Here is a 13,303-nt window from a genome sequence, read left to right on the forward strand (position 1 = left end):
AGTAGCTCTGTGTCATTGGGTGAGATATTTAATTTCTTTGGGCATAACTTCCTCATCTGTGAAACACTGATAATTGTATCTCCTATATGGCAGCTATGCCAGCCTCCTTTCTGTTCTTCCACAAGACAATCTCTCTCTGGACCGCCCTTTGCACCTGTTCCTGTGGTCGGGAAAGCCTTTAGCATGGCCAAACCCTTCAAGTTTTGACTTCGTGTCACCGAGTCAGGGAGCTTTTTTGGAAAATATTGTTTCCGATTCCGCAGATGAGGCTGTTAAAATACTAAAGGATGGCATAAACATGAGGATGCTATTATAATCATCCACCCTAAGTAGGATTTGAGATCCAAGCAGTTCTCAAGGATTTAGGGTTAGCAAACTTTTTCTGTAAAATGTCAGATAGCAAGTATTATAGGGTTTGCAGGCCATACCAAACAAATGGGTGCTGCTGTGTTCCAATAAAACTTTATTTATGGACACTGAAACTTGAATTTCATGTACTTTTCACAGTCATGGTGGCAGACCGGATTTGGCCCCCTCCCTGTCGCTGGCTGACCCCTGGTTTATGAGTACGGCAGATAAAAGAAGGGAGTGAATAAGAACCACGATTCTGCTGCCAGACACGAGGGATCAGGTCGCTGCTGTGAAGATTGTCAACCTCTCTGGTTGCCAACGACGTCGAGAATGGGGTTGTGGTCCCTGCGTCAGGGCGGTTGTGCTGAAGGCTGGATGAGGGCACGTAGGTGAAGCTCTGTGCTTGGCACGAGGTGCTCATCAGCAGCATCGCCCTTGCTTTGGGCTGGCCTGTTAGTAATTCGTTTTTAGTGGAATCGAATACAACACTTGAGCCTCGGAGGCTCAGGTCGTCGGAGCAACTACACCCGGGCCGGTGCACCTCGGGGCGGCGGCGCAGTTCTAGGCTAGGCCGGGCCGGGCCGGGCAGGGCGGCGCGAGTCGGGGGTGGGGCGGCGGCGCAGCGCCGTCGTCGTAGTCCCCGCCTCTTCCCCAGGGGCCGCGTCGGAGCCTCGGCGGCGGCGGCGGTGCTTACAGCCTGAGAAGAGCGTCTCGCCCGGGAGCGGCGGCGGCCATCGAGACCCACCCAAGGCGCGTCCCCCTCGGCCTCCCAGCGCTCCCAGGCCGCAGCGGCCGCGCCCCTTCAGCTAGCTCGCTCGCTCGCTCTCCTTCCCTGCTGCCGGCTGCGCCATGGCGTTGGCGTTGGCGGCGCTGGCGGCGGTCGAGCCGGCCTGCGGCAGCCGGTACCAGCAGGTAAGCGGCGCCCGACTCCAGCCCCGAACTCCGGTCCCTGGCTCTGCCCTGCCCGCTGGCCGCCTCAGGCCTCTCTGGCCGGCCCGCGGCCAACTCGACGCCGGGGCTTGGCAGGCCGCGCTGGGCCTGGAGGGGCGGGTCGGGCCCCGGGCTCGGATTCGAGGCTGCCACGGGCCCGGCCTGCCCGTCCGCGACCCCAGGTGGGACTCCGGCGGTGGAAAGTCCTCCTCCCGGCCTCGTTTCCCGCATTTCCCAGGGCGGGCGGGTCCCTGAGTCAGAACCCGCGACCCACAGGCGGCATCGATCTGAGGCATTCGTTTTTCATTTTTCCACCTTTGGTTTGATGTCATTGGAAAAGAAAGAAAGAAAAAAGCATGAAACGGAAACTGGGTGGAGAGAAAAGATTAAAATCTCTGCTGCTGCCGATAGCTCCCCACAGCAAGATGCTATTGCTCAGGGTTTCAGAGCCTAGTTTGTCGAAACCCATCCCCCTCGCCTCCGTTTTAAGACAAAAGTAAAAAATGAAGCAAGAGACAAGCCCGCAGTTTGCAGTAGATTTGGAAGAGGCGATGTTTGGCTGTGGTGATGCCCCAAAAGGGAGAGCTACGATGAAGTCTGCAGGGCGTGTGCCGGGTGTATTTTAAATGCTTGGAAGTGACGTTTTAAGAGATTTGATGGCATAGCTGGGGAGGAAATGTATAGGGAATGATTGGATCATTTTCTCGGGTTTGATTTAATACATTGAGGCCCCAGGGAAAAGAGCTGCTTGTTTCACTCCCCGTCTGTAGCTAAGTTCCCCCAGGAAATTTAGAGACCTTCTGCAGGGTTTTTGGAAGTGTTAATCTAACATACAGTAATGGTGGGAATTGAGCCAGGTGGTAAACTGATGTTGATTGGAACCGCAAATAACGGCTTGTGTTTGTCATGTTTCAGATGCTTTCGGTGCATACAGATGTCAATCCTGCTTTTATCAAATAAAATGTCCTATCTTAGACGATCTACAATTTTATATTTTAGAAGTAAGGAAAGCCAGCCAGTACGATGAAAACGTAGATTAACCCTGGTGCAGCCGGTTACTGGTTTGTTTTGCTATCATCAGCCATGTGTTGCAATCCGCCCCCACTCAGGCTTGGACTCCCAAAATGACTAGTTAAGAATTTATCACTTCTTGGTTTTATAAACACGGCCCAAATTGTGGCAATGCAGTTAATCCTTAGATCTCTTCAGAGCACATGGATCTAGCACATGCTTTTTTTGTATGACCTTGGGCAGCCTGCGGGTTCCTTACTGCTTTAATAAAATGGGAATAACAGATGTCACTTAACTGTCACCACAGTGTTTGCAAATCACCCCTACTGTATACTGTCATCTGATTTCATCCTTTTCATCCTGACTTGGATAAGGCTAACAAGCAAAAGAGCTGTGGTTTTTCTTTGTACTGCCATCTTCTTGAGCTATTAGGTAATGCTGACATTACTGCTAGAATACAAAAAATTTGCTGGAGTATCAAAATCATGTATTCCTTAGTGTGGCATTTAATATTTTTTAATTATGCAGAATTGAAGTATTAAAAAAAAAATCTTCCTAGAAAAATTGTAAAAGATGAAAGCCCAAAAAACTGCAAAACCCTCCCTAAACAAAAACCAAATAGATAACGAAAGGTAATATTTTAATGTGCATTCTTGTGGGTTTATAGCTATGTAAATATACATAGTTATAGATCAGTATATGTGTGTACAGATAAAGAATGCAGGAAAGCTAATATTGATTTTTTTATGCAACAATCACAGTATTAAGTAATTTACATCCTTTTTTTTTTCTTTTAATCCATACCAAACCCTTATGAACCAGGGTTTGTTCTCATTGTCAAAGACTCAAAGTGGCTCAGTAACTTGCCTCAAGGTCACAAGCTGCTAAGTAGTGATTATAAGGATATACACACACTCACCTACTTAAAACACAGGCTCACAGTCCAAATATAGGTGTATGCATTAGCAGATATATACACATGCATATGTATTCTCTTATGTACCCATATATACATATACAGACATATCTCTGTACATTCGTGTGCAGTTTTATGAGCCCCGATCATACTTGCACATACTTCTGCACGTGTCCATGTGTATCTTGTTCTCAGACATGTGCATTCATACATTTGCACATGTGTATCATGCACATGTATCTACAAAGGCGTGCTAGATAAATAATGAAATAGGTTCATAATTCTATTTTGTAATGTTCTTCACACAATGTTATTAATGTCTTCTATATAAAATATTTTTAATGTCTGCATGGCATGTAATTGTATGGCTGAATCATAATTTAACTAATTGCTTATCTTTGGTCACTAAGAATGTTTACAGTTTTTTTCATTGACTGAAATTTATTTCACATACATCTTCAACCGTTTCCTTAGCATAAATTACTAGCCATGGAAATGCCTGGTCAGCGAATATGCATTTTTAAAAGGCTTTTGAATTATAGAATGATGGTGAATTGTCCAGGCAACTTGATAGGAGCATGATACTCTTTGGTTGTCACACAGGGCTGTTCTGACTTCTATTTGATCTGGTTAATCAAATTGAGCTAGTTTTCTCACCAAGTAAATGTAATGGAAAACTGTATGATTCATTCATAAATGCAAACACAGTTTTGTCTTTATAGTCTTTTTATTGGTAGTGTAATATGTGGACAACTTGAATTTAGCATAGTGACAGACTATGCAGAAAGGGTAGGCTCAACCAGGTGTGGTGGCTCACACCTGTAATCACAGCACTTTGGGAGGCCGAGGTGGGCAGATCACTTGAGGTCAGGAGTTCGAGACTAGCCTGGCCAACATGGCAAAACCTTGCCTCTACTAAAAATACAAAAATTAGCCCGGTGTGGTGGCACTCACCTGTAATCCCAGCTACTTGGGAGGCTGAGGCAGGAGAATTGCTTGAACCTGGGAGGCAGAAGTTGCAGTGAGCCAAGATTGTGCCACTGAACCCCAGCCTGGGTGACAGAGCGAGACTGTCTCAAAAAAAACCAAACCAAAACAAAACAAAAAATGGCCAGGCAAGGTGGCTCATGCCTGTAATCCCAGCACTTTGGGAGGCCAAGGCGGGCAGATCACAAAGATCACGAGGTCAAGAGATTGAGACCATCCTGGCCAACATGTGAAACCCCATCTCTATTAAAAATACAAAAATTAGCTGGGCGTGGTGGCGCGCACCTGTAGTCCCAGCTACTCAGGAGGCTGAGGCAGGAGAATCGCTTGAACCCGGGAGGCAGATGTTTCAGTGAACTGAGATCGTGCCACTGCACTCCTGCCTGGTGACAGAGCAAGACTCTGTTTAAAAAAAAAAGCGTGGTGTGGTGGTGCACATCTGTAATTCCAGCTACTTGGGAGGCTGAGGCAGGAAAATCACTTGAACCTAGGAGGCAGAGGTTGCAGTGAGCTGAGATCGCGCCACTGTACTCCAGCTTGGGTGAGCAAGACTGTCTTAAAAAAAAAAAAAAAAAAGGGCACCGAGGTGGCTGGATCATGAGGTCAGGAGATCGAGACCATCCTGGCTAACATGGTGAAACCCCATCTCTACTAAAAATACAAAAAATTAGTTGGGCGTGGTGGCACGTGCCTGTAGTCCCAGCTACTCGGGAGGCTGAGGCAGGAGAAACCCGGGAGGTGAAGATTGCAGTGAGCCGAGATCGCGCCACTGCACTCCAGGCTGGGCGACGGAGTGAGACTCTGTCCAAAAAAAAAAAAGAGGCTAGGCTTACAGGTTCCCCTGGCATTATTTTATTTTTTTTCATTTTTGCATTTTGAAACTGAGACTGTGTCTCAGACAGTATGGAAGCACTATTTTAGAAAGACCTAAGTAGGCCCATACTGAGTGCTGAGAAACCTGTTGCGTGTTTCTCTCTCTGAGGACGTTAACTCCCGTTCATCCATAGATGAACGCAGATCTTCTGCAGTAGATGTGTGCATGAATTTTGCCAATTCATTTCCAGTATTTTGGGATACTTGGATTTGAATTCAATGTAAGTGGGTGATGATGACACTGCCATGTAGGTTCAAACAGATTACAGAATGTTTAGTTCTGGACTTGCCTCATTACCTGCTAAAGAAGTTGCCCATTTGTGAGCATCACCAATACTCTGTATTCTAGTTTGATGACATTATAGTGCAGCTTTTGGAATGGTATACTTTTGGATAAATTCTCTCAGGATTATGGAGGAATATTTTGATGAGCATAAGAATTTCGTCTCTGATAGGTCAAACCATATTCATGTTAAATTATTAGATGAAGTAATGATCCTGGAGGAAGGAATGAATAGTGCTTATGTGGCTTTTTTGCTTATTTTTCAGTTTCAAAAGAAGTTATAATTATATCACAGGATGCCAACATAACCTAAATGTCAAAGTTTCTTAAGTTATATGCTGTATTTGTGGCCTACATGGTCAGTGATCAAAGAAAATTTATAAAAATATTAGGAAGATGGGTAAATTATTCCTTTGAAAACTTTAATTGTGGTAAAATACACATAAAATTTACCATGTTAACCACTTTTAAGTATACAGTTTAGTGGCATTAAGTACATTCACATTGTTGTGGAACCAGTCCATCTCCAGAACTTTTTCACCTTGCAGAACTGAAACTCCATATCCATTAAACAATAACTCTCCATTCCCCCTCCTCCAGCCCCTGGAAGCCACCATTCTACTTTCTATTTATTTGACTACTGTAGGTACCTCTCATAAGTGGAATTAGACAGGATTTGTCCTTTTGTGACTGGCATATGTCACTTAGCATAATGTCTTCAGAGTTCATCCATGTTGTAGCATGTGTCAGAATTTCCTGCCTCTTTAAGGCTGAATAATAGTCCATTTTATATATGTACCACATTTTGTTTATGCATTCATTTGTTGACGGATGCTTGGTTTGCTTCTACCTTTTGGTCATTGTGAGTAATGCTGCTATAAAAAACATGAGTCTACAAATATCTTTCAAGTCCCTGCTTTCAGTTCTTTTGGATATACCCAGAAATGGAATTGCTGGGTCATACGGCAATTCTATCTTTAAGTTTTCGAGGAACTCCCATACTGTTTTCCATGGCAGCTTCACCATTTTATTTTCCCACCAACAATGCATAAGGATTCCAGTTTCTCCATATCCTCAACATACTTGTTATGTTCTCTTTTTTGTTTTTGTTTTTTTGATAGTAGCCATCTAATGGGTGTGAAGTGGTATCTCATTGCAGTATTGATCCCTATTTCCCTAATAATTAGTGATGTTGAGCGTCTTTTCATGTGCTTATTGGCCATTGATATTTTCTTTAGAGAAAATGTGTATTCATGTTCTTTGTTCATTTTTGAATTGAGTTTTTTGTTTTGTTGTCGAGTTGTAGGAGTAATTGCTTCATGACGTTTACATTTTCACCTTTTTACTATGGAAATTTCAAACACATACAATAATAAAGTAGTATAAGAAACTTTATGTACCATCACCCAGCTTCAGCAATTGTGAATGAATGGCCAATATTATTTCATTTATACTCACCACATTATTTTGAAACGAATCCTAGAAATCATATATTGATAAATATTTCTATGTGTAACTCTAAAAGAAAACAAATGGTATGATATTTCAAGAAGATATCACATGAGGAATATATCATGAGAGCTCTCTTGTAATCTGTGAGGAGTATGGAAACAGGATTTGTCAGTGTCGGGCTGTGGATCCATAACTAACTGTCCTTTGTATTGATTGGGCTCACTCTTGCCAAGCCTCATGCTTTGTTTTTGTAGCAGTGATAGATTCCTGTTAATCTATCCTTGTTTTCTTACCTGATCCCATGGGTGACCACTTGTTAGGCAAGATTTATTTGGCTTAATCATACTATCTGTGTCCTGAAAATAGGGTAGTACTTCCTGGTTTGGGCAGAAACCAAGGCCCAGTTGAACTGCTCTAGGGAATTTTGCTCTAAGCTGATGCCACCAGTAGTTTAACTGCACATAACTTCAAATTGTTTTATCCTAGACATTAATTATATTTCATAATTTTATGGTAGATTATAAAGTAAATCCTACCATGAGAATAACTTCATATTTTTATTAAGAAAGAAAAAAAGGCTCCAAGAGATTCAAGTGACATCCTCAGATTTATTTGTTTTTAGGGCTTTAAAATAATTATTTTGGTTTCTTAAAATGTTCTTATTTTACCTTTAAGCAAGTACAACAGCTTAGAAGAATTATATTCTTTTTTTGTTTGTTTGTTTTGAGATGGAGTGTCGTTCTTCTTGCTCAGGCTGGAAGGCAATGGCGCGATCTCGGCTCACTGCAACCTCCGCCTCCCAGGTTCAAGCGATTCTCCTGCCTCAGCCTCCTGAGTAGCTGGGATTACAGGTGCCCACCACCACGCCCAGCTAATTTTTTGTATTTTTGGTAGAGATGGGGTTTCACCATGTTGGCCAGGCTGGTCTTGAACTCCTGACCTCAAGTGATCCGCCCGCTTCGGTCTCCCAAAGTGCTGGGATTACAGGTGTGAGCCACCGCGCCCGGCCTATATTCTTACAATAATGGACAATTTAGATAAAGCAACTTTAATACTTCTGTTCCATTCATACTGAAAATTGGCATGATGGTTTATCTTTTTTTCAAGTCATTGTTGCCAATAAGCTAGGCAACTGGCAAACATCATGTATGAAATTTTTTGGGCTTGACATACTTTCCAGTGGTAATTGCTTCTAGTGGTTGGCTAGGTGGGGGTATGAGTTAGAGTAGGCTCTGGGTATCCACAGGTTCTACATTCGCAGATTCAACCAACTGCAGATTGAAAATGGGGGAAAATAACCATACAATAAAAAATAATAGTGCAAGTAAAATATACACTATAACAGCTATTTTACATAGCATTTACATTGTATTAAGTGTTATAAGTAAAGATGATTTAAAGTACATGAGGTAGGTTATGTGTAAATACGATACCATTTTATGTCAGAGGCTTGTGCATCCTCCCATTTTGGTATCTGTGGGGAGTCCTGGAACCAATTCCCAGTGGATACTGAGGGATGACTGTATGATATGTCTTGTTAACTTGACCAAGAGTGGTAGTAAAGCAAGTGTAACCTGATATCACTTAGCACATCCTGCTGTTACAATAAGGCTTACTCATGATTTTTCTGAATAACATAATTTATATTAAATGTCCTAAATACTAGCACTGATCAAGTTTAAGAGCATTCCTAGTGAAATATTTTCTTATTAATGCAGTTCCCTTCATATGTATATTTATTTATTTGTTTATTTCCTTCCTTCCTTCCTTCTTTCTCTCTCTCTCTCTCTCTCTTTCTTTCTTTCAACAGAGTCTTGCTCTGTTCCCCAGGCTGGAGTGCAGTGGCGCAATCTTGGCACACTGCAACCCCTGCCTTCCAGTTTGAAGCCATTCTCCTGCCTCAGCCTCCGGAGTAGCTGGGACTACAGGTGCCCGCCACCATGCCCGGCTAATTTTTGTATTTTTAGTAGAGGTGGGGTTTCACCATGTTGGCCAGGCTAGTCTCGAACTCCTGACCTCAAATGATCCACCCATCTTGGCTTACAGAGATTACAGGTGTGAGCCACCATGCCCAGGCTACCTTCATATGTATTTTTCTTTTCTCTTCTCTCCTCTTCTTTTTTATTTATTTATTTATTTATTTATTTTTGAGACAGGGTCTGGTTCTGTCACCTAGGCTGTAGTGCAGTGGTGAGAGCTCTGCTCACTGCAATCTCCGCCTCCTGGGTTCAAGAGATTCTCGTGCCTCAGCTTCCCAAGTAGCTGGTGTTACAGGTGCATGCCACCACGCCTGGCTAATTTTTGTATTTTTAGTAGAGATGGGGTTTCACCACGTTGCCCAGGCTGGTCTCGAACTCCTGGCCTTAAGTGATCTGCCCATCTCTGCCTCCCAAAGTGCTGGGATTACAGGCATGAGCCACCGTGCCCGGCCCATATGTATAATATATTTCTTATCCCCCTCCCCGAGCAATTTAGCATAATCTTTGACCATTTTTCTGTTTTTGTCTTTTAAATTAGTTTATCTCAGCAATATTAATTAGTACTTACCATAATCAAAGGCTTGAATACAATTTGGAGGTCTATCTGGAGACTGGACAATTTATGAATAGAGATATAAGGGTTTAGGGAGTGGTGCCTGTTTAATAATGATTTCGTTTTCTTTTTTTGCTTTTTTTTTTTTTTTTTGAGACGGAGTCTCACTCTGTCGCCAGGCTGGAGTGCAGTGGCGAAATCTCAGCTCACTGCAACCTCCGCCTCCTGGGCTCAAGTGATTCTCCTGCCTCAGTCTCCTGAGTAGCTGGGACTACAGGTGCCCGCTATCACGCCCAGCTAATTTTTTCTATTTTTAGTAGAGGGGGTTTCACCATGTTGGCCAAGATGGTCTCGATCTCTTGACCTCGTGATCCACCCGCCTCCATCTCCCAAAGTGCTGGGATTACAGGTGTGAGCCACTGCACCTGGCCGATTTCATTTTATCATTCAATGCTTAAATGTGATATTTAAAATTAAGCATTTTGTATTAAATAGTAATACATTCTTCATGTGCTAGATTCAAACAGTAACTTTCTAAAGAAAAACTTGATTTCCCTTTCCTCCCTATCTCTTTGCAGAGCTGTAACTGCTCCTCAAGTTTGCTGTGCGTTCTACAGGCTTTTTTTTTTTTTTTTTTTGAGACAGGGCCTCACTGTGCACCCAGGCTGGAGTGCAGCCACATAGTCTCGGCTCACTGCAACCCTCCATCTTCAGGCTTTCTTCTTAACCTTTCCTTGGCTTTAAATGTTTTTTAAATAAATCTGTACTTTCAAATAGACTTTACTTTTTGGAACTTTTTTCCCCCTAAGATGGGTTCCTGCTATGTTGCTACCCAGGCTGGAGTCAAACTCCTTGGCTCAAGCGATCATTCCCCCACCGGCCTCCCAAGTAGCTGGGACCACAGGCACACGCCAGCACACCCAGCTGAAACATTTTTAATTTTTCAGAAACACTGAGAAGACAGTAGAGAGTTTCCATATGCCCTATGCCCAGCTTTCCCTATTAGCATCTTATATCAGTATGGTACGTTTTTCACAATTATTGAACCAATATTAGTACATTGTTATCAATTAAAGTCTGTACTTTGTTCAGATTTTCTAAGTTTTTACCTAATGTCCTTTTTCTGTTCCAGGATCCAGGATGATATAATGTGGTAATGTTACATTTAGTCGTCCTGTCTCCTTAGGCTCTTCTTGGCTGTGAGTTTCTCAAACTTTCCTTGTTTTTGATGAGCTTGACAGTTTTGAGGAGTATTGGTCAGGTCTTTGTAGAATGTCCCTCAATTGGGGTTTGTTTGATGTTTTTCTCATGATTAGACTGGGGCTGTGGATTTGGGGGAAGACCACAGGTAAAGTGCTGTTCTCATCACATCATATCAAGAATGCACACTGTCAACATGACTTATCATTGTTGACATTGACCTTGATCACCTGGCTGAGGTAGTGTTTCTCAGGTTTCTCTTCTGTAAAGATACGTTTTACCCCACTTTCCATACTTACTCTTGGGAAGGAAGTCACTATGTATGGTCCACACATAAGGAGTGGGGAGTTATGTAACACCTCGCTGAGGGCCAAGTATTGACATGAATTATTTGGAATTTCCTGCATGGGGCATTTGTCTCTTCTCTGATAATTTGTTTAGTATTTATATCTGTATAGACTCATAAATATTTATTTTATTCTTCCAATTATCCAATAACTGCTTTATTTTATTGCTTAAATTGCATACCTCCATCATTGTGGATTTTTTTTTAAACCACTTCCATACTTTTTGGCACTAGGCTCATCTTATATATTTCCTGCGCTATCCTAGAATCAGGCATTTTTCCAAGGAGCCTAGGTTCCTTTTATTGAAAAATAATACTACAAACCAAGATCTGTGCTCCTTGCTACTAGGGTGTCATTGCTTTTAGGCCTTCTAAGCTGACAGAGCAAGGAACTATATATGTCTGTATATTAACCTGTGGGTATACACATCTGTAACTATTTCTGTATGTACCATCTATCTATATTAAGCTAAACATAAGTTCATACTAATATCTCCACCTCTAATTTGTTACCATATGGGTCACTCTAGCCTACTCCCCTTATCTATAAACTCCCACTCCAACATGGAGAAACCTGGCTCACTTCCACCATCCATTTACATCATTCTTCAGTTCTGATATACATGTGTAAGTTGTATCAGAATTATTAACCCACACCCCTGTGGGAAATAATATTATAACCACTACAGGACAAAGCATATGTACAGTTCCTTTGCCTTTAGTTTTTAGTCTTAAAAACTCTGCTTATTTCCAGATGTTACTTAGGTCAGCACCTTTTCCTCCACCCACTTGAGTGAGGTTGTTTCAAACATTTATAATACAGTTATCTTGTTTTGTCACATTTTGCATACATCCTCCAGCCACCTAAGTGGATTTTTAAAATTTGCATACCTTAAGATTCTTTCTTTGTGCTATCAAGTTCTATAAATTTTCACAAATGCATAGTGTCTTATTTTTTTCTTTTTAAACAACACATTTTAAGAAAAATGTTAGGACTGATTTTTCTTTATTTTCCAAACTTTCTGCTAATGATCATGTTTGCTTTCTTTTTAAAGTACCTTTAAAGAAAATTTTATTTAGAAATAATTTTAAACTTAGAGAAGGTTGCAAGAATAGTATAACATAACACTCATATATCTATTACCAAATTCATCATAGACTTATTGTTAAATTTTGATTAACAATGAATACAATCCTATAAAAATTGAAAGCGCTACAGATAAAACCCAAGTCCCTTAATCATCACAGTCCTTTCTGTATAGAATTCAGTGTTGATTTAGCTACTTGTTGTCAAATTATTATTATTATTATTTTTGAGACGGAGTCTCGCTCTGTTGTCCAGGCTGGAGTGCAGTGGTGCCATCTCAGCTCACTGCAATCTCTGCCTCCCGGGTTGAAGCAATTCTCCTGCCTCAGCCTCCCGAGTAGTTGGGATTACAGGCACGCACCACAATGTCCAGCTAATTCTTGTATTTTTAGTAGAGACGGGGTTTCACTATGTTGGTCAGGCTGGTCTCAAACTCCTGACCTCAGGCGATCTGCCCACCTCGGCCTCCCAAAGTGCTGGGATTACAGGCATGAGCCACTGCACCCGGCCCAAACTTTCTTTCTGTTTATAAATCTCGTCTACAGCCATACCACTCTGAACATGCCCAATCTCGTCTGTTTATAAATCTCATTTTCACTTGTACTTCTACCAGTACCTGGTGCCACCAGTTCTTGAGCTTTTGGGGGATACAAAACAGGTTGTTTTTTGGCTTTCTGGTTTAGGATTTAGCTTTCTTGGGTCTGCTGAGTCAGTTACCACTTGTCATCCTGCTTCTAGCTTTCAGAAATTTATTGCTGCTTCCTTTCCCGTTGCTTGTAAGTTTTTTTGCCTTTAAACAAGCAACATTTTACTCACATTTATATTTAAGAGGGTTTCAGGAGGAATAAGAGGCAACTGTCTAATCTTTAATTGGACATTATACAGTAATTGTAATTCTTTGTGTTTCATTTGCTAAACTTGCAGACTTAGTGAGGCCAAAAACACCAGCCATGTCACTGTTCTGTCCCCAGACCCCACATCAGTTGTGGCCTGACACATTTAATGAGAGTTGTTAAATTAACCTAGCAGTTGAATACTTGTAGAATGAAACATTCTGTGATGATAGTGTAACAGGAAAGGTATTAAATGCTTGATGCACCTACTTTTTGGCTCTCTTTGTTCTTGCAGGAAGAGGGGACCTCATGACCAGGCCTGAATCAAGGTGGACTCTCCTGAATAGAATACCTTTTCCCACCCATAATGTCTACCTGAGTATGCTCTACTCCAGGCTAATGAGCAAGCATAGCTTTTGGAACTTCTCACTATCAGAGCTGAGCAGGCTGCAGTCAACATGCAAGCCTGGGTTCTAGGCATGGCTCTGTCACTGTCTTTCAG

At 42.1% G+C, this 13,303-nt stretch overlaps 1 protein-coding gene across 2 annotated transcripts in view; it reads left to right on the forward strand.

Moving 5' to 3' along the window:
- Positions 1-851: 851 nt before the first annotated feature.
- The window catches only part of NDFIP1 (Nedd4 family interacting protein 1), a 44,141-nt gene continuing 31,689 nt past the window's right edge, over positions 852-13,303 (forward strand). The window contains exon 1 of one of the 2 annotated variants that reach the window (XM_034960680.3): positions 852-1,263. In XM_034960680.3, the coding sequence (XP_034816571.1) occupies positions 1,201-1,263 (63 nt within the window). In that variant the 5' untranslated portion in view covers positions 852-1,200. The remainder of the gene's footprint in view (positions 1,264-13,303) is intronic. The other variant, XM_063604658.1, reaches the window with a different exon arrangement.

Source organism: Pan paniscus, chromosome 4, assembly GCF_029289425.2.
Source record: "Pan paniscus chromosome 4, NHGRI_mPanPan1-v2.0_pri, whole genome shotgun sequence".
Classification (NCBI taxonomy): Eukaryota; Metazoa; Chordata; class Mammalia; order Primates; family Hominidae; genus Pan; species Pan paniscus.